This window comes from Sciurus carolinensis, chromosome X (genome assembly GCF_902686445.1).
Source record: "Sciurus carolinensis chromosome X, mSciCar1.2, whole genome shotgun sequence".
NCBI classification, from domain to species: Eukaryota; Metazoa; Chordata; class Mammalia; order Rodentia; family Sciuridae; genus Sciurus; species Sciurus carolinensis.
In genome coordinates, this window is record NC_062232.1 from 59,523,183 (window position 1) to 59,545,534 (window position 22,352).

At 37.1% G+C, this 22,352-nt stretch overlaps 1 protein-coding gene and 1 non-coding gene across 2 annotated transcripts in view; one reads left to right on the top strand and one right to left on the bottom strand.

Moving 5' to 3' along the window:
* Positions 1 to 11,159, top strand: part of Atp7a (ATPase copper transporting alpha) — a 143,648-nt gene extending 132,489 nt beyond the window's left edge. The window contains 5 exon segments of the mRNA XM_047536050.1: positions 1,574 to 1,716; positions 4,063 to 4,266; positions 4,788 to 4,905; positions 6,738 to 6,840; positions 7,237 to 11,159. Coding sequence (XP_047392006.1) covers positions 1,574 to 1,716; positions 4,063 to 4,266; positions 4,788 to 4,905; positions 6,738 to 6,840; positions 7,237 to 7,513 — 845 coding nt within the window. The 3' untranslated portion in view covers positions 7,514 to 11,159.
* An 8,373-nt stretch (positions 11,160 to 19,532) lies between these two features.
* Trnat-cgu (transfer RNA threonine (anticodon CGU)) lies at positions 19,533 to 19,606 on the bottom strand. Its single transcript has one exon. It is a non-coding gene; the product is annotated as a tRNA-Thr (tRNA).
* Positions 19,607 to 22,352: the final 2,746 nt, after the last annotated feature.

Here is a 22,352-nt window from a genome sequence, read left to right on the forward strand (position 1 = left end):
TTGCTGAGGCTGGTCTCAAACTTCTGATACCCTTGCCACAGCTTCCCAAGTCTTTGGGATTACAAGTGTGAGCCACCATACACAGTGCTTTCTTGTGTATTTTTGAGAAACTTCTGAACTCTGTGGGTTTTTCTCAAGCACTTTTGATGCAAAGTAAAAACATGAGTAGCATATGATTGCTACTGACTAATTAAAATTTCCTGGGCTAGGGCCCTGGATTTGATCCCCAGTACTGTAAAAAAGAGGAGAAAAGCCTTTTAAAAATCCTCTTACATTTGCCTTTCTTTGTTACTTTCTTCCTTAGCCTGTTTTAAATAAATAAAAGCTAATCATGGATTTAAAAGAAAAAAACAAAAAGTAGCTGAGGACGTAGGGCAGTGGTAGAGTGCTTGCCTATGAGAACCTGGGTTCAATCCCCTGTAGAAATAAATACCTAAAAGTAATATAACAGTAAAATAATAGCAAAGTAACATTCAGAACCCTGTCATACTGAGACAATGTCAGATTTCATTTCATATTTTCTATTCCTGATTTTGTTAATATGTGTATTTCCACTTATGATAGTAGTCTATTATAAATTAGTCTATATATTATTTTTGATGAGTGCATTTTATTGTATGTGCATTTTACCTCAATAAAGTTAAGTAAGAGTGTTAAATCCCTTGTATACATACCATTTTGTAATTTTATATTCTTTATTTTACTTAATAAAATTATTTTCCATTATGGCTATGTAATTTTCATATTTATTTATTTATTTTTTTTTGTGTGGTGCTAGGGATTGAACACAGAACCTTGTGCATGCTCAGTCTACCACTGAGCTACACCCCAGCCCTATAATTTTACTTTAATACTACATGATTCATCCAGCTTACCACTATAATGAATCATTCCCCTATTGTTGGAAATTTAGGGAATTCTTAATATTTCATTATTGTAAATAACCCTGCAGTAAACATCGTTGAGGTTTTAGGTGCTTTCACTTATAAACTATTTCTTAGGGTAAATTTCTAGTTCTGAGATTAGTCATTGAACATTTATAATCATTGCTAAGTATGAAGGAGGTATCTTACTATGGCTTTTAGGTCCAGGAAGAAACAGAGAATATCATTTTACTTTTGTCTTTTAAACAGAATAAAATAAGTATTTTGCAGTAATTTTTACCTATATAAAATGTCAGTTTTAGCTCCATTCACACACCACTTTCACTTTTAAAAAGAAGAAAAGTGTTAGTTATAAGTTTCATTTCCCTTTAAATTAGCTAGGAAGTGTTCATAGCTATTGGCAAATACCTAAGGAAAGGAAAGGATTATTTTAATATTCAGTGAGATCTCTCTTTGTTTTCCTATTTCTACTTTTGTTAGTTACCCCTGCTTTAGTCTGTGAAGTTTTATAACCAAATATGAACGTTTATTATAGGGTTCGTGGTATAAAGTCTGTATGGGTTCAGAGACATTTTGTGTTAAGTCAAGCCCTGAATAACTTAACAAAATTCATTTCTTTCTGAAATTTTACATTAAAATATTCTACTTTTCACCATATTCCAAACTGTCTTCTGCTGCTTCTATATTAGATGAGCTGTGTGGCTTGATAGCCATTGCTGATACTGTGAAGCCTGAAGCAGAATTGGCTGTCCATATCCTGAAATCTATGGGCTTAGAAGTAGTTCTGATGACTGGAGACAACAGTAAGACAGCTAGATCTATTGCCTCTCAGGTAATTGGTTTACTTAGTTGTTGGGGTATGGGCATGTGGTGACTTCTTATTCTTCACATACATTTTATTGATTGCATTCAAATACTAAGCAATTCACACCAAATAGCTTTATCTGGTTCCTTAAAGAAGAATTAGCATACTATTCTAGAAGCACTTTGAGCTTTGTGTGTTACTAGTATACGTAAAAAGGTATTTGCTTAGCTCATTAGATGCTTGAGTGATCTTATACACCAGTTTCTGTTGATGCTTCCTTTGACATATTGCTCATATTCTTTACAGTGCTGTTAGCCTAGCCAAGCTTTCATCATCTCTTGCCTGAAATTTGGCAGTAACACCAAACAGGTTCCTTTCTCTTCAGTCCCAAACACCACTAATGGAACCATTTTCCTAATGCACCACTTTGACATACCAGTTTTCTGCTGATTCCTGCATTTGCCTTACCTCCAACATTTTTCAGTCTTTTCTACTTGGGAATGCCTTCTCCCCTCTTCTAATAAATAACACAAAGAATATATGAATAATTTTTTATGAAATAGAGAAGGATGTAAAGAGTTTGTCACCCTTTTCCCATGCTCTCTGTCCATTTCTACCCCTTCCACCTACAAATGCATGTATGTTCACATACAGATTATACTAATGTATAATTATAATATTTTCAACATCAATTGGATCATTTTATACAGAGTATTCCCTAGTTTTTTAAAATTTATTTTTATTGTAAACAAATGGGATACATGTTGTTTCTGTTTGTACATGGAGTAACAGCACACCATTTGCATATTCATACATTTACATAGAGTAATGATGTTTGATTCATTCCATTATTTTTTTCCTTCCCCCCCACCCCTCCCACCTCTCTTTTCCCTCTATACAGTCCCTCCTTCCTCCATTCTTGCCCCCCTCCCACCCCTCATTATGTGTCATCATCCGCTTATCAGTGAGATCATTCGTCTTTTGGATTTTTGAGATTGGCTTATCTCACTTAACATGATATTCTCCAATTTCATCCATTTGCCTGCAAATGCCATAATTTTATTATTCTTTATAGCTGAGTAATATTCCATTGTATATATGTATACCACAGTTTCTTTATCCATTCATCAATCGAAGGGTATCTAGTTTGGTTCCACAGTCTGGCTATTGTGAATTGAGCAGCTATGAACATTGATGTGGCTGTATCTCTGTAGTATGCTGATTTTAAGTCCTTTGGGTATAGGCCAAGGAGTGGGATAGCTGGGTCAAATGGTGGGTCCAGTCCAAGTTTTCTAAGGAATCTCCACACTGCTTTCCAGAGTGGCTGCACTAATTTGCAACCCCACCAGCAATGTATGAGTGTACCTTTTCCCCCACATCGTCTCCAACACCTATTGTTGCTTGTATTCTTGATAATCGCCATTCTAATTGGGGTGAGATGGAATCTTAGTGTAGTTTTGATTTGCATTTCTCTTATTACTAAAGATGGTGAACATTTTTTCATATGTTTGTTGGTTGCTTGTAGATCTTCTTCTGTGAAGTGTCTGTTCATATCCTTAGCCCATTTGTTGATTGGGTTATTTGTATTCTTGGTGTAGAGTTTTTTGAGTTCTTTAGATAGTCTGGAAATTAGTGCTCTATCTGAAGTATGAGTGGCAAAGATTTTCTCCCACTCTGTAGGCTCTCTCTTTGCATTGCTGATAGTTTCCTTTGCTGAGAGAAAGCTATTTAGTTTGAATAGTTTTTTTTTAAATATAACTATTCCTTAGAACTTTGTTCATGTCTGAACACATAAAGTTATTTCATTCTAATATTGTTTCATGGAATTCCATGATATGGATCATTCAAAATTTAACTATTCCCCTAACGATGGACATTAAGGTAAATTTGAAAGTTTTCCATTTTTTTAATAAATGTAGAGTTTATTGAATACCACAGAGAAGTACAGAAACCTGCCAACATTATACTTGAAGCAAATAGAAGTGAATCTGTTTAATCTGATTAGATGTCTTTTAAAAATGCAACTAAACTTAAATACCAAATGTTTGAAAGTTTCTTGTTGCAAACAGGTGGTAATAAACATCTTTGTACGTGTAGAAGTCTGTCCAAAATATTGCTAGATGTAGAACTGCTGTGCCAAATAATGTGCACACTTGGGTATATGCTGCCAAATGCCCTCTGAAATGACTGTCAGTTTACACACTCAACAACAGTGTATAGAAAACTCACTTCCCATATTATCACTGGATATTATCAGTCATTTAAAATGTAGACATCTGGTGGGTAAAAAATGATGGCTGGTTATTGCTCAGTTATTCCTCAGGTACTCAGTATTATTGCTTGAAATGAATTGAGTTTATTTTCCTCTCATAGGTTGGCATTACTAAGGTGTTTGCTGAAGTTTTACCATCCCACAAAGTTGCTAAGGTGAAGCAACTTCAAGAGGAGGGGAAACGGGTAGCCATGGTAGGAGATGGAATCAATGACTCCCCAGCTCTGGCAATGGCAAATGTTGGAATTGCCATTGGCACAGGCACAGATGTAGCCATTGAAGCAGCTGATGTGGTTTTGATAAGGGTAAGTCCCATGGCCTGACTTCTGAGGAACATGAGACTGCCATACATGGTCAGTGATAATATCATAAAGTATATTGAACACAGTGATTCTGCCCTAATTCCCATGTTCCTAGTTATGAAGATTGTGAGAATTTGAGGTGGGAGTATGGGAAATCTTACCAATTACCTATTGACTTTCTCAATGTATCAATGTTAATGAGAATTCTAAACTGCCAATGTGAAGAATAACATTTAGGAATGTATTTATAATGATTATCTTCAGTAATATTTGTTGAGGTTATTTTAATGATATTTAATCCTTGTACCAGAACAACCCTTTAAAGTGTTTTCAGAACCCTGGGAAAAATTTCTGTAAAACATCTCCCAAGACTGGCTCAGAGGTTTTAGCAATGTCTGAGATTTGTAGTTAATACACATATTACTGAAAGGTATACATAATCTTCAATATATACAGTATCAAATACAAAAGTTACTAGTAAAGTTAGAGTCTCTCACTAATATCATAAATATTTCTGTTCTTAGAATGATCTTCTGGATGTAGTGGCAAGTATTGACTTATCAAGAAAGACTGTCAAGAGGATTCGGATAAATTTTGTCTTTGCTCTAATTTATAATCTGGTTGGAATTCCCATAGCTGCTGGTATGTGACTCTTAACTGTTACTGCTTTTTTTCATGGATGTCATTGGAGACCTATTATATTGGATGATTTAGTATTATTAGTTTTCAGCTTAGTTTTTGTATATAACCTGCTGCCATAGTGAAAAGTAATGTTAAACCCAATAATTTTCATTTTTCAGCAGTATTCACTATGGTCTAAGAATGTATGAGCATTCTGACAGGTTTATTTTCCCCTCTAACTTTATATTCTGAAAATTGTCTAATCTACATCAACATCAAAAGAGGATACAATGAAAATCTGTGTACCCTTCATCTAAGCTCACCAATTGATATTTTGTCACATTGCTTCATTTCTTTCTCCATATACTCACATACACATATGTATTTATTTAAGTGTATTTTTTGCTAAAGACAACAAATATCCTTTTTATTTTTATTTTTTATTTTTTGGGGGTTACTGGGGATTGAACTTAGGGGTACTTGACCACAGAGCCACATCCCCAGTCCTATTTTGTATTTTTTTTAGAGATAGAGTCTCACCAAGTTGCTTAGCGTCTGACTTTTGTTGAGGCTGACTTTGAACTTGTGATCCTCCTGCCTTAGCCTCCCAAGCCGCTGGGATTACAGGCATGCACCACCGTGCCTGGCTCCTTCTTATTTTTAACAGTGCTGAGAATTGAACTCCAGGGCTTCACACATGCTCAGTAAATGCTTTAATGCTGAGCTACACATCTTCAGCCCTTTTATTCTTTATTTTGAGACAGGTCTCACTAAATTACTGAGACTGGCCTTGAACTTATGATCCTTTTTCTTCAGCCTACCAAGTAGCTGGAATTACAGGTGTATATCCCCACACCTGGCCACAAATACACCTTTAATCTCATTCCTAAACAGCCATTATTAGTATTTTATATTTCTTTCCAGTCTTTTTTACTCTGTGTCAGTTTTGGTCTTGTTGTGTAGTTATGATTGTAGCATACAGAGAATTTTCTGTTCTTAATACTCTGGTATAGTTAATAGGTGTCATTTTAGGTTCAGAGATCAAATGAGGTATATTAAAGGAAAATGGCCAAGAAATAATAATTTAGGATTTTTTAATAAGCATCTGAGAATCTCGTAAATTTAGACGTGGTAGGAGTTGATAATGAGAGAAGAAATAGCTAGCCATTTCTTCTTATTATCTCTGGTTCGAGAGACAAAGACATGAAATGACATGAAAACAATTACAAAGCTATTTATCAACAAGGACATACAAATGCTAAGGGGACAAAGAGCAAAAGAACAACCTCAGCTCAATAAGATTAATTCATGGAGTAAGTGATTTTTTAAAAACTATACAAGTAATATATGATCACTGTAGAACAAGCAGAAAAATCCAGATAAGCACATAAAAATTAAAAGTATAGTAAGTCTATATTTTATCTCCATCATATGAACAAATATTAAAATATCTGTCAAACCAAGTATGGATGAGTTTATAGAACATGAACTCCCATACACTGTTGCTGGAATTGTGAACTGGTCCAGCCACTTTGGAGAACTGAGGAATATCTACCTAAAGCTGAGGATGTGCCCAGGTTATCATGACCCAGCAATTTCACCCCTAGGATGTACCCTAGGGAAATTCTCAAACATGGGTACAAGGGTACAAGGAGACATACAAGAATGTTCACAGCAATACTCTATTAATGAAAAATTGGAAAACAACAACAAAAAAAATTGACAACGTAAATCCTTACCACCAAGAAGATAAAATGCTAAAGAAATATCAAAGAAATCATTTGTATATATGTGTTAAAACACACTGATGATCTATTTAGTACTGTATACTCTAATCCAAACTCATTTCCTAGGAGTTTTTATGCCCGTTGGTTTGGTTTTGCAACCCTGGATGGGATCTGCAGCAATGGCTGCTTCATCTGTTTCTGTGGTACTTTCTTCTCTCTTCCTTAAACTGTAAGTATGATGGGTTGCTTATTTTGTTTTTTTTACAAACCTTTTATTGTTTTTTTATAGTCGTGACCATGGATCAATAATAAACTCAAGCCATTCTTAATAATAATAATAATAATAATTAGGTAATAATAATAATTAGCTATGTAATTGTCACTTCATATAGTTTATGCATAGCAACCACTAGCACTGAGTGAGATAAAATCTAGTCTGGTTAAAATTGGTTTTGAGAATAGAATTTCTGATCATGTGGCTCTACTCAGTTCATTTAAGGCTACCTTTCTAGCAGTGATAACCTTTGTACATTTCATACCAGGTACATCTTTCATTTGTACATGTAATAAGCACCTTATTCACCATTTGATTATTTTAAACTTATATGCTTTTCCATGTGTCCAGTTATAGGAAACCAACTTATGAGAACTATGAACTGCATTCCCGGAGCCAGATAGGACAGAAGAGTCCTTCAGAAATCAGCGTTCATGTTGGAATAGATGACACTTCAAGAAATTCTCCTAAACTGGGTTTGCTGAACCGGATTATTAATTACAGCAGAGCCTCCATAAACTCATTACTATCTGATAGACGTTCCCTAAACAGTGTTGTTACTAGTGAACCTGACAAGCACTCGCTCCTGGTGGGAGACTTCAGGGAAGATGAAGACACCACATTGTAAAGGCGACAGAGAGCACTGCTATTTGAAATTGTTATGCACTGACACAGCATTTATGCTATTACTTTAGCTTTTCAAGATATTGTGGAAGGATTTTATGCTGTTATGATCTTATGCTCTTATGTGAGGGATTCAATTTGAGTTGCATTTGTCCAATGGCAAAATACCTTTTTTAGGGTGTGGGCTCTGAACCTAGCTTTATTTAAAATGAATTTGCAGCATTTTTTTGCTTTCTCTAGTGATAGATAAGGAAAGTGCAGTGAGATTTACAACAAGCTCTACAATTAGAGGTTGCTGAATTGCTGCTAAAATGATAGAATATTTTATTTAACCAAAATAGGGGGAGTCAAAAAGAGGATAATTAAAAATTTGAAGATTCAAGAGCATGAGTTTAAGGATGTTTTTGAGTCTGTATCCCTGCCCTACCGGGATGCAGTGATTCTCAAAGCACTGTATAAAGCATCTACTTTTAGAAGGGAGACAGTTGCAACTGTTTAAAAATAGATGTGCCTTATTTATTGTAGATTTTCTTTCCCCCTTATCTCCCTGTGTCCTTGTCTTTGCAGTTGCTTTCTTAGATTCTCCAAGATGTCTTCTTTTGTTGTCTTCCTTTAAGTGAGCCAAATTTAAGTTTTTTTTTCATTGATAAAAATAACTGACAATTTTTCCACTACCTTGTTCCTTTTTTAAGAACTTTGTAGCTAAAAAGACCTTAAGGGTCTGTAGGGATCCCTGCCTCCCATCTTTCCATTGTTGTAAGAAGTATATTAACCTTCTTCCTTCAATCTCCCTAGCTTTGTGCTAGCTTTCAATTCACTCCTGCTGAGTTCAGCTCTAAGTTGTTCAGTCCAGAAAGTTAACATTTTGAGCCTGCCTTCATTCAAAAGATTAACGCTATTATATTTAATGTATACAATTTCTTTGCTGGTATATATAATTTAATAGATTTTAATTATCTTTTATTGTTTCATACAGGCTGTCAACATGACTTTAATACTATTACACAAAGCTGCTTGTACCAAAAACTACAGTAAATTTGTAATATAGAAATTAGAATGTCCCTAGGCCATGATATCTTTTAGCCAAATATATACTTTTCTCTTGTTTAAAACATTTGCACTTATTGTGTGTGGTGGCGCACACCTGTAATCCCAGTGACTGGGGAGGCTGAGACAGGAAGATTGCAAGTTTGAGGCCAGTCTGGGCAACTTAGTGAAAACCTGTCTCAAAATAAAAAATATAAATAAATAAAAAGGGCTGGAGTTTTAGCTCCGCGATAAAGCACCCCTGGTTTTAATCTCCAGTGCCATAAAAACAACAACAACAAAACATTTGCACTTGTCTAGTTAGTGTTGTTGGCAAATGTAGGGGCTTGTTCCCGTTGTCACATGAAAATTCCAGGGTGAGTGCCCAGGAGCTAATATACTGGTCAGAGATCTGGTACTTATGTGACTGTTTAAATTTCCTTGTTAATTGCAAGGTGGATTTCATGTGCAGAATATGTAAATTAAGATAATTTATAAGTAAATTCCAAGCATTTTGTTCCCATTGCCAGAATAATACCCAACACATAGGATTTGTGCTCCATAAAATATTAGTTCTTTTTTTTCCTTGAGGTCAGTACTAAATATGAGAAATCATTTTTATAGATGGGAGTCTAAAAGGTAGGAGACAAGGTTCTTCTCCCCCTTTTCTCTTGTATCCTTTCTCACACACACACACACACACACACACACACACACACACACACAGAATTTACAACATTATTTCATGCTGTCTTTTCACATTTGGAAAAGATGTAATTTCTATACATGTCTTAAAGAGAGAACAGAACAGACACTTTTGATTAAGGTGCTATTAATCTAGAAAGGCAAGCCCATTTTAATAATGTATGAATCAGTGTGTATGTTTAGGCTCTTTTTTTAGACCAATCTTATCCCATCTTCCATGCTTACAGTTTGAGTTTGAATATTCATTTCTTTAATTCCAGTGGACCATGATAACATGACTCATTTCTTTTACAAGAAACAGCTGATATGACAAATGTTTAATACCTTTTTCTTACTCTGGAGCCAAACTGAGAAAAGAAGCCCCCCTCCCACACAATTGAACATAGCCAGTTAGTGTTTTTATTGTGTGTGTGTGTGTTTGAGTCAATCTGTTGGCTTCATATCATGCATGTCATAGGACAGCGAAAGTTATGATTTGGAAGTAATCAGGATGTAATTTCAGTTCTTACTACAAGAACAGAAGACATGCTGTTTTTTAAGAGTCCTGCTTTAGATATCTGTAGCCACATTTGAATTCTCTACTGCAGGTCTCTTGAAATCTTGAACTATTAGATACAGAGGGGTTGTTGTATTCACAGGTGAGAGAAGTGATTTATGGAGGGGATCAAAATCATTGCTTTCAGTTAGTAACTAAGTAACTAGTTACTAGTGAGAAATTTTATAAGTGTGTGTATCTCTGTGTTTATTCATGCACATAAACAAATTTATATGTACCCGCACATATGTATTCATCTATATTATCATGTAGAAGGAAAATGGATTTATATTTAAATTTGATATTTGAATATTTTAAAGTTCTTTATTTGTATTGTCTTTATCACTCTTCTGTATTCACTCAGCAATCATGCCCTCAGTCTGAAGATAACAAGAACACTTTGATATCTAATGCTGGTGCAGACTCAGCCATGGGGCACCTTAACTTAAATATCCAAAGATGCCTTTTGAATTTCAAAGATCAAAACCCAACTAGAATATTTAGTGTTGCAGTCTAAAAAAGTATGGTTGTCAGTTGTGAAACTACAAATGTTTTTCCTAGTTTAGTATCAACATTTTAGAATGTTAAATTTGATGCTTTGTGAACAAATAATTTTATATTGTGCTTTAATTTTTTAAAAATCATACTTTATTCAGATATACAGAATGCTTAAAATAGTACTGTAGACAAGATGTTTCCAAAAATTTAAGCGTGCATATATTTTCTATACACAGCTTCAAATCAAAATGTGTGTTGGATAATTTTTTTGCCATGATTGTGGATCCTGCTTTAAAATGATTTTTCTGAATATTTATTTTATTTTATTTTGTTATTTTGTTTGGTTGAGGCATCTGGTTACTGGTTATTTTAAAAAGAATAAAGACATTCCTATTATTCACTCCCTTATGGGTATTTTTTGTTTTCTTTCCTTTATTTCTTAAAAAGTATAATTTTACCAAATATTAAAAATATGGATTCATGCCTATTTTTACACTAACTTTCTTTAGTCCCTTAATCTGGTGTGAGCAATTAGATACAGCACAAAGCATGAATTCTTGTTTTTCAGTCAAAAGAATTTCGTTAATGACATTGATCATAAATGCCTTTTGTAGCCAAAACCAGGCGTCTCAACCTTATGTTTTTAGTTAATGAAATGTTTCACTAAACATTGTTAAACATTGTTTGATACCCAAAACAGCAGTGGACAATGTTGTGCAATATTCATCTACTGTAGTCAAGATAGTAGTTTGTTTTTCCACAAGCATGTAGTTGATCATATTTCTGCCAAGGATGTGCCTTCAACTTTATAATTATAGTATTGTAAAAATGTTGTCAGTGTCTCTTTTGTTAAATCATCCAACTCTGTCTACCAATTGTTCCAAATTACTCTTGGCGTCTTTGTGTTTTTTCCCCCCAACTGTTAATCTACAATGTGGCAGGATTGGAGGCAGCACTACACATTTGGTAAGAGTGGGAGAGAGGAAATGTGTTCTCCTTCAGACTCCACTCAGCCTGCCATATCATTCAGTGAGGGTGAGAAACAAAGAAAAAAAAATCATTGTCCTCCTGTCTTTTGTAGTCTCTAATACATTCTCAATAGAGTAATCTACCCCAAATGAACTAAACAGAGAAAAGAGCTTTTCTTGCTTTTGGGAAGCCTTATACAGTGTGTTTGAAGATCCTACCCAAGATACAGTCCCATACCAAACAATCCTTTGAGTTAAGGAAAGGGTCTTGAACTTATCTGAGAAATTAATTTCCATTTCTCACCAAGTCTGTGGGATTACTCAAAGTGATGAGATAGGACCAGAAATGGTAACGTAGGAGTAAAATTGCTGAGGTATCCATCCAACTGGTCAGCCTCCCTTTTTTGTTGGTTTCCTGACTAATCTTAGAGAGAAGAATGTATACTGATTAAAGTATCACAGCTGGTGAGATTTCAAAACTTTCCAGATCAACAAAACCTTCCTATTGGGGAATGCTTGCTAGATGAAGGCATAAAGACCCTGCTAGAATTCAAATAGAGATAAGAGAAATAGAGCTCTTTCACAAATTTGGTGGGGCCTAATAGCCCTACTTGCTAAATGACCTTATCTTCACAGGTGTGTCCAACTATTTGTGGGATTAACTTGCAATTGAGGTATGAAAGCCTATTTATTTATTTATTTGGTATTGGAGATTGAATCCAGAGCTGCTCTACCACTAAGTTATATTCCAACCCTTTTTAAAATTTCACATTTTTTGACAGGTTCTTGCTAAGTTGCTGGGGGTCTCACTAAGTTGCTGAGGCTGTCCTTGAAATTTTCATTCTCCTGCATCAGCCTTCTGAGTACCTGGGATTACAGGCATGCTTCACTGCACCCAACTCAAAGGCAAAGCTCTTAAAGAGAAGGTTTAAGTAAACTTGTTTGTGTAGAATCCCACGCTGTATAAGAAATCTGAAAACTATCCCAGCAACTTGGGAGACTGAGGCAGGAGGATCCCAATTTCAAGGCCAGCCACAGCAACTTAGGGAGACCCTGTATCAAAATTTAAAAGAAAATCAAAATAGCTGGGTATGTAGCTCAGTGGTAGAGTACCCCTGGGTTCAATCCCTGGTACCCCCCAAATCCTGAAAACTTCCATATAGTCAATTCTCTGCTTAGAAAAGACTACATGCTGTGTAGTCTTTGGCATACTGTACTTACTGCCCTCAAGTGACCCCCAAGCTTTTCATAGTCAGCACCCTCTTCTGCCCCACAAGATGTCTATAAACTGGAGTGCTACCATGACTTCAGAATTCCTTGCTTCTCCTCACCCAGTCAAAATTCCAATTTCTTTATTGCAGTTATTATCACCAAGTATAGCAGAAAAACTGAGATTAACTCAGTCCATCCTAAAGTGCCCATGACCTTTAGTGCTTGCCAGAGGTATTTTCAATAATCTTAAAACAGTGCTTTTCAATCCAAATGACTACAACTACTAAAATGAAAAACATCAGGCCATGCACAAGAGGTTATTTTGGAGTAAGTAGACCCCAGGATCAGCTCACCTAGGCTGTTCTTGGTTTTGGTAGTTTTTTTTACTTTCCACTCTCACATCCAAGATTTCTTTTAAACCCCTACATCCCCATGATGATGGAAAGATCACTGATTTTGGAGTCTGTTAGACCTAGTTGCAAAAATAACAATTCTGTAACTTACCAGCTGGGTGGGTGACTACTTATTGCTACTGTAAAATGAAAACAAACAGTTTATTAAAACAAAAAAAAGTTATCTTACAATTTTGGAAGTCAGAAATCTGTGATGAATCTCAGGGAAAAAAAATCAAGGTGTCACCAGGGTTGCATTCCTTTGGGAGAATTTGGTCATTGACTTCCAAAGGCTGTCTGCGTTCGTTGACTCATGACCCCTTCATCGTGTTACTCCAGCCTCTCATTTCCATTGTCACACTGTCTTACCTTTGGCCACCTGCCTCCCTCTTAAAATGATTGATTATATCACGTCCATTAAGATAATCCAGGGTAATTTCCTCATGTTTCTACTTAATCACAGTTGCAAAGTCTTTTTTGCATGGAAGGTGACATAGTCACAGGTTCTGGAAATTAGGTCATGGGCATCATTGCAGGCCATTATTCTGCCTATGATAGTGAACATGGACAAGTTAACTTGACCTGACTGAAATTCAGTTTCTTCAAGTGGAAAATGAAGACAATAATACCTACCTTACTGAATTGTGAGACTTAAACAATAATGTGGGGTGATATTCCCAAAATACCATAGATAACGGTGGCAAGTTGTTATTTTTTTGGGCATAAGGAAAGACAAACTGCTCATGGTCACTTGGGTGTGTAGGTCAGTTATTAATCTGGAGCTACCTAAATTGCCAATTTCATATTTTGAAGAGAGCTGTTTTTGCCTTTACAAGGTCCCCAAATGGCATGATTTGAGGAGCACCAAAATAACAGCCTACTTGTCTCAAATGCTCCCAACACTGATCATATCTCTTTGGGTCCTTAAATGTGGCAGTTAGCCTTTCCTTTTCCTTCATAATTGTTGCTCTTCATGTTTGTACCAGTTCAACTAGAATACTCCTACTTTGAGGCATAACTGAGTCTGTTCTTATATTTAAGACCTTAGAGCAAAGTCTTGCTTTCAATAGTCACAATGAACCTGCTCCCTCTACTCAAAGTTTTATTATTATTATTATTATTATTATTTAGTGATACCATCAATTGAACCCAGAGGCACTCTACCACTATGTAACATCCCCAGTCCTTTTTGTTTTTGTTTTGTTTTTTTGAGATAGAGTCTCACTAGGTTGCCCAGGCCGGCCTTGAATTTGTGGTCGTCCTGCCTCAGCCTCCTTCCAACTATCTGAGATTACAGGCGTGCGCCATTGTACCTGGCAAAATAAATTATCCTTTTCTTTAATAAGTTGAACCATTGGCAGTATCTATTTTCTAGCAAATCATATTTTGGTTTCATTGTCTGAGACCATGCTTGGTAATGCCTTGATATTTTGCCACTCCTAGGGTGATTTCCCGGCCACCAGCATTGGTATCACCTGGGAGAAATACAAATTCTCAGGCCATACCCCAGACCAACTAAACAACCAAGCCTTTATCACATGAACCTCTGGGGTACGTTTCAGATGCTAACTATAGCAACTCATGGGTGGGGGTGTGTGGATGAACAGAGAAGGGAATGTAGGGAATACTGGGGAGGGACTGCAATTTAAATAAGGGGATCAGAGAAAGTTTCACTTTTTTTTTTTTTCTTTTCTTTTTTTTTTATTATAAAATTGTAAACAAATGGGATACATGTTGTTTCTCTGTCTGTACATGGAGTAAAGGCATACCATTTGTGTAATCATAAATCTACATAGGGTAATGTTGTTTGATTCATTCTGCCATTTTTTCCCCTTCCCCCCCTCACCTCCCACCCTTCCCCTCCATCTACACAGTCCTTCCTTCCTCCATTCCTGCCCCCCTCCCTAAACCCAACTCCAACCCCAACACTAACCCTTCCCACCCCCCATTATGTGTCATCATCCACTTATTAGCGATATCATTCTTCCTTTGGATTTTTGAGATTGGCTTATCTCACTTAGCATGATATTCTCCAGTTTCATCCATTTGCCTGCAAATGCCATAATTTTATCGTTCTTTATGGCTGAGTAATATTCCATTGTATATATATACCACATTTTCTTTATCCATTCATCAATTGGAAAGTTTCACTTTAAAGCAGACATTTCAGAAGATACTTGAAGGAAGTGGGGGGGGGGCTTGCCACAGAGAAGCATGAGAGAAGAGCAGATAGGCAGAGTATACACTATAAAACATAACTTACACTAACAAATTATCTCTTGTTTATCAGAAATTCAAATTTAACAAAGTTCCCTGTATTTTATCTGGCAGCCCTAGTTAGAATGCCATAGCAGTAATCCAGGTAAATGCCCTAAATCACGGTGGTAGCAGTGCGGTGTTTATATTTTGAATGTAGAGGCAACTAGAGTTCCTGGTTTTTGATTTGATTATAAGGTAAGATAGAGAGGAGTCAAGGACAAGTCCAAAATTTTTGGTAGAACATTAAGATGGCTGGGATCCCCAGCTACTTGGGAGGCTGAGGCAAGAGGATCACAAGTTCCAGGCCAATCTGGGCAATTTAGTGAGACTCTGTCTCAAAAATTTAAAGGACCAGGGATGTGGCTCAGTGGTATGGTACCTCTAGACTCAATCCTTATCAGGATCTGGTGGCTGGAAATAACACTAATGGACTGGTCATGGTGGTGCATGCCTTTAATCCCAGCAGCTTGGGATGAGGCAGGAGGAACATGAGTTCAAAGCTAGTCTCAGCAATTTAGTGAGGCCCTGAGCAACTCAGCGAGACTCTGTCTCAAAATAAAAAATAAAAAGGGATGGGGGTGGGGATGTGGTTTAGTGGTGAAGCACCACTGGGTTCAATCCCCAGTACAAAAAAAAAAGGAGAGAGAAAGAGAAATAACAATAAAGGACTGAGGTTGTGGCTCAGTGGTAGAGTGCTTGCCTCACATGCGTGAGGCACTGGGTTTGATTCTTAGCACCACATATAAATAAATAAATAAAGGTCCAGCAACAACTAAAAAAATTAAAATAAAAAAATTTAAAAAGAAATAACAATAAATGCTAGAGGAGGCTGCTGGTAACCTTGATTACAAACGGCCAAAGGCCCATTGCCATTCCCAAGCCAGTCTAGAGACTCTGTGAGTAGTCATGTCTCTTTAACACCCTGGGCTCCAGAGCAGCTTGAGGACTATAGTTTTTTGACTGTAGCTAAAGTTTGTGAAAGGTAGTGTGGGGGAAGAAGGTAATCTTATAGAGAGACAGAATCCAGGGGTCATTCTGTTTAGCTGCTGTGGGAAGAATTTCATATTTGTATATGACATTTAAATAAGTATGTAATGATTTGTTACTGTTTTTCTTTTTCCAAAACTAAGCCACCTGCAATTCACCACTTACCAGGTAACATTGTGGTATGTATTCTTTCAGATTCCTTTGCACATATTTATTTGTGTTCAACAGAAATGGTTTTTAATCTGTGACTGATTAGGAAAATGAAAATGGACAGTGACTAATTTTTAACTCTGAAGACAATCACCTACTTAGAGAACTTTACCCTCTGAAATTCATTGACTTAGCTGTAGCTCTTTACATGAGAAAACAACTCTGGGGGCTGGAGGTGTAGCTCAGAGATAGAGCAGGCACTTACCATAAGTCCTTGGAGTCCATCCCCAGCACTGCAAAACCAAACCTCTGGGCACAAAGGCACGTTAAAAGGAATTCAACGTTTAGAGACAAAGCCAAAGAACTTCTCTAAGAAAAGAAATTGGTTAGCCTCCAACAAGCTAGGTAGATGCAGATTTAAATGCAATGCCCCTCTTCTGTGTGAAGGGCTTGGGATATTCCAGTTGAAACATCATAGAGCCTTCCATTGACCTCTTTTTGGAAAGAAAGGGATCTTTGCTCAAGCCACAGGCTTGTGCCTTTCATCTGCACAAAGTTTGGTTAATAAATGTAATGAGTGGAGGTCGGTCTTTCTTTTCTTCTTTCTTTCTGTACTGGGGATTTGCCCCAGGGGTACTTTAACACTGAGTTGTGTCCCCAGCCCTAGAGTGTCACTAAATTGCTGAGGCTGACCTGAATCCTGCAATCCTTCTACTTCAGCCTCCTGGGTCACTGGGATTACAGGTGCATATCATTACACCCAGCTCTTTTGTGTCTTGACTTTGTAGAGTTGAGTCTGAGCTCTTAACCATGAGAGTGATTTCTCCCAGCATATTTGAAAACTGCTTTATTGTGTATGGTACTGGGGATTGAACCCAGGAGTATTTTACTAGTGAATTACATCTCCAGCCCTTTAAAATTTTTTTTTTTAATTTTGAGACAGAGCCTCACTAAATTGCTTAGGGCCTCACTCATTTGCTCAGGCTGGCCTTGAACTTGCAATCTTCCTGCCTCAATCTCCCCAGTCGCTGGGATTATAGATATGTACTATATATATGTACCACATCTGGCTGAAACTTGTTTTTATTATTCTCCCCACCTGCCAGGTCCTTTGTATGCAGACCATGTCCTATTCTCCCAAGTGTTTATCATGTGATGTGACTGCCATACTCTTTAACATCCTGCCTGATTTCCTGAAAAGCCCATGCTGGTAAAGTCCATCTTAAAATGTGGCCCTCAAGATTATTGAGGTAGGATAAGGACTGATATAAAGGAGGCAGGGAAGGAAAGAGGGACTGCAATTTTACATCTAAAAACTCCTTGAACACCCTCACCTTCATTCTCCAGACCTATTTTCCTCCAGGTCTGAATCCTTTGAAGAGTACTGTAAGTCCTCCCAGTGACTTGAGAGGCTGAGGCAGGAGGACTACAAATTCAAGGCCACCCTGGTCAACTTAGTGAGACCCTTCTCAAAATAAAATAAAAAGGGCTGGGGATGTAGTTCACTGGTAGAGTGCCCATGGGTTCAATCACCAGTACTGAGGGGACAAGAGTACTGTAAATCTGGATAATTGGTGCTATTACACCTTGTGAGTTTACAAAATGTTCTTTAGAAATAATGTTAAAAACCCATGATTTGGATGCAGTCCAAGCACTGTTAACTAGATAACATCAACCTGAAGATTCTAAGAACCAGAACACTGTGACCTTCTCTGTGTGCTCCAACAATCAAAAGAATCGAACGCATTAGACTGACACCACCCCACATACCCCTCATGATTGCCATTTACAAAATTTCCTCTAAAAGAAGAAGCCTGAGGCCCTAAAAATACATTTCAATTTCCGGTGCCCACACTCCCTCTCCCTTTGAGTATATATTCTGTTCTATTGTTTGCTTTTCTGAATCAATTTTTGCTTGTGCCTCTTTTGACACATCCTGAAATTACTTTCTGTGGGATAAGTCAAAAACTTGCCAGTGCTGAGTTGAGGTCCCCTTTTCCCTTCTAGGGACATCTTTGAACCCCTTCTGGTGACACTATTACATGCTTATCAACGTCAAGCAGAGTGAAACTATTTGCAGTAGCAAGATTGTGGAATGAAAAAATTCAAACTTTTAAATTTATCTGGATTAGATTGCATAATATATTTGCCATGTTTTCCAGTTTTATGTCAGTAATTTGATAAATAAGCTTTTAGAATCTTCAAACTCACTGATAAAAATGTTGATTTAGGCTGGACATAGTGGCACATGCCTGTAATCCCAGCAACTCAAGAGGCCGAGGCAGGTGGATTGCAAGTTTGAGATATTTGAGATCAGCCTCAGCAACATAGGCCCTAGGCAACTTAGCAAGACCTGTCTAAAAATAAAAAAATAAAACGGACTGAAGGTTTAGCTCAGTGATACAGCATCCCTGGTTCAAGTCCCAGTATCAAAAAAAAAGTTGATATAGGGAAAAACTGAGAATGAAGATTTGTAACAAGCCACTAGGAATCTTTCCCAGACTAAAATCACTACATTGACAACTTAACAAGCTGTTCACAAGCTTAACTTCTCTATAAGTGCTTCTCCCCTAAATTATTGCATTTTCATTTCCCTATTTCCAGGAAAAGTATATTCCTTTTGACAGAAAAAAATATAGAACAAGTAGAGGGCTATGACTCAGTGGTAAAGGACTTGTCTAGCTTCTGTGAGGCCCTGGGTTCAATCCCAGCACTGAAAAGAAAAAAATGTAGCAGCAGAATAGGAATTGAACAAGTCTTCTCTTTGCTGTCATTGGAAATAATATACTTTTTGTAACATCTCTTTCTCTGCTAGCTCCAATTATAGAGTAAAATGCTTTTTATTTTCCTTTGTTTCCTTTAATTAATTTTACAAGTCTTAACAAATTCTGAGCTTCAGTCTTTCTGATAAATTTTCTGTCTCTGTACCATTCTTTTTTATTCATCACTGGTTTCTTGACTTTCTTTTTTCCCATTGAGTTCAGGGTTACCTTTGCAAACATATTAGTTTTTCTCCTTCTCTTCTTCTTCCTCCTTTGACTTCCCCTCCCCTCCTCTTCCCCTTCTCCTTTTTAAGTTGGTACTGGAGATTGAACCCAGGAGCACTTTAATCACGGAGCTACATCCCTAGTTATTTTTACTTTTTATTTGGAGACAGGGTCTTGCTAAGTTGCTTAGGACCTTGCTCAGTTGTTGAGGCTGGCTTTGAACTTGTGATCCTCCTGCCTCAGCAATTTAGTGAGGCCCTAAGCAACCTAGCACGACCTGGTCTTTTTTTTTTTTTTTTTTTTTTTGTGGTGCTGGGGATTGAACCCAGGGCCTTGTGCTTACGAGGCAAACACTCTACCAACTGAGCTATATCCCCAGCCCGCAGGACCTGGTCTTAAAATAAAAAAATAAAAAGGGCTGGGGACATGGCTCAGTGGTTAAGTGTTGTCCTTCTTGCCTTGACTCTGTTCTTGAAAGACCAGGCAATGACCCCTTTTCTCTCTGTAGATCATTTAAGGGAGAAATAAAGAAGAGGCCACCTCCCATGCCCATTCCTGTTCTCAGGAGGAGTTACCGTAGTACCACAAGCAAATCAATCTTAAATCTGTCATTTCTCCTTCTCCTTTTCTTCTTTCCTCCAGGTACCCTCTGGATATTTCTCCAGAAGTACAGACTGAAAAATTGAATGGCTTCCTGTCATACCCAGGAGAGGTAGGAAGAAGTTGTGAACTGATTTAAGAAAAACAAAAGCAAAAGAAGAGAAAAAAAATCTGACAAAAATAGAATTCTTTTTATTATTTTAAGGAAGTAAAAACCGTGCAAATAAATATTTCTTCATTGTGGCATTGCAATTCATTGGTTTACAGGCTATGCTTGGTTCGAAGAGCTTGTATAATTCTGATGGTTAGAACAACATTCTGGTGTATTTGCCTCCAAATACAGCACTTGACTATCAAAGAGTTTATTCCATGTATTACCTGATGAGCCAGAATATGACTTTGACCTTGTCTTTCTTGAACTTCAGTTGTACTCAGGTAGAAGAAACGAGCATGATTTTTTTCTGGAAAAAAAATTATAAGGAAGCCATCTCTGAGTGGTAAAGAATGGGAGAATTTCTTGCCAGTAGGCTTATAAATACCTTCTTATTAAGGAAAGTCTGATAGAGAATAGTTCTCCCAGAAAGATGAATGAAAAAACTGTTTTGGGAGTGGTGCTACTTCGTGTGACCTTTAAATTAATAGATAAAATAAAGTTTTTTTTTTTAATGTGTAGATCTCAGAGCCTATCCAGTGTTCAGAAGAGCTAGCAGTGCCTTGTGCAAGAGAGATTCAGGATCCCAAGGAACAGACACTTGCCCAGCACACCAGCAGAAAGTACGTCGGATGGAGAGAAACCATGAGGGAGCCTGGCTAAACAGCATATTATGGCAGTTCGGCTTCTTACTGGCTGAGAGAGACTTTGGGCTACTTAATTATTCTCTGTCTCAGTTTTCTTATCTAAATAATAATAACACTGATTGTACAGAGAGTTGTTTGTTATCTGAGTAAATACATATAAAGTACTTTTTACAATGCCTGACACATGATAAATGTGCTATAATCCTTGCCATTAATTATTATTACTGGAAAATAAGAGAGTGTGCATAGTATGAGAGTATTGAAAAAGCTAAAAGAGAGTCCTCCCATCAAGAAGGCATTGACACAAACTTCAGGAATCCTAGTAGGGAATGTTTCCAGATCTACAAATAAAAGATCTTGTTCTGGGATAGTCCAACCTCTCACCTTTATGAAGTTATTGCAGGATATATAATTCTGCTTTTATCTCTTTTTCTGAACTATACCTCTACTTGTGGTCCCAGTGCTTAAAAGTGAGGTGTACTAAATTATCAGGGGAAGGTGTATCCTCAAGTTTCTGGAGTATGACACAACTGTCAAATGATAATCTGGGCCCGCCCAGAAATTTCTCAGTTCTGCCAAAGGCTGGTCATGTAAGTCGACTTTCATGGTGTTTCTTCTTCCCACCCTCTAGTTATTCCTTCAAATCATTTCTTGATAGTGTGGTGACTTCAGGATTCAGTCTCTTTGTAAGCTTCTCTTGGCCATAATTTTAAGAGAAAAAAATCTGTTCTATACCCCATACCAAAGTAAATGCAGGACAATGTTGGAAAGCCCTTCAATCAGGAAGCCAAATTTGTGGTAGAATAAAGAAGTCAAAAGGGAGGAAGCATTCAGGCAACCTGGTCTCAAGGTTTCACCACATCTGGGGCTGTTACTGGAAGAGTCCTGAGAAGTTGTTAGAGATGAGGGAACTTGAGTCAGGGCAAGCAGGGTCCTTGGCATATGTGATGGAAAAGAATTTCAGCACATGCCAGTCAGAGACACAGAAAGAGAGTTTTTTTTTTTTTTTTTTTTTTTTTTTTTTTTTTTTTTTTTAAGAAAGCAGACACATATTCAAGGGAGAATGAGGGATATTTCAAGGGAGAGACACCTTTTGGAGTAAAGAAAGGAGTACACATTGAAGAGAGAGTGAGACCATCTCAAGAGTGAGAGGCACTTTTGGGATTCTCCAGTTCTTCTTTTAAAGGAAACTTGGTGAGGTGTAGATATGAGAAAGTGTGTGGGAATGACATCAGTCTGGTGATCACAAGATGGTTTATGGTGGTCTGACCATTCTCAGGATTCTTAGGCTGATGTGGTCTCCATTGTCTGAATAGTAACTAATGCTGGAAAATTCCCTAAATTATAGTTTCTTTGTGTTATGGGGTGTAACTTAAGAACAGACTGATCACACTGAGAAACCCAAATTTGGGAGTCTTTATTAAGCCACTGACTGACTGTCTCACACAATGCCCCAAAAATAGCTACTGGGAGAACAGCCCTGACCATAGGGTTGAAAGGGTTTTTATACCATAAGTCAGTACATCAATCATAAGCGTCTGTTGCTATGATTTAAAATTATAAACTAACATCATGGGAACTGAAATCATTAGCAGAGGGGGAAGTGGTTCAAAATGACCTTATTTAGGTATAAACTAAAGAATGGTTACTAACATCTAAACAATCGCTGTTAACATGGTACATTGTTTAGGGACCTAGGAATCCAAAAGAGAACAATTTTCATTAT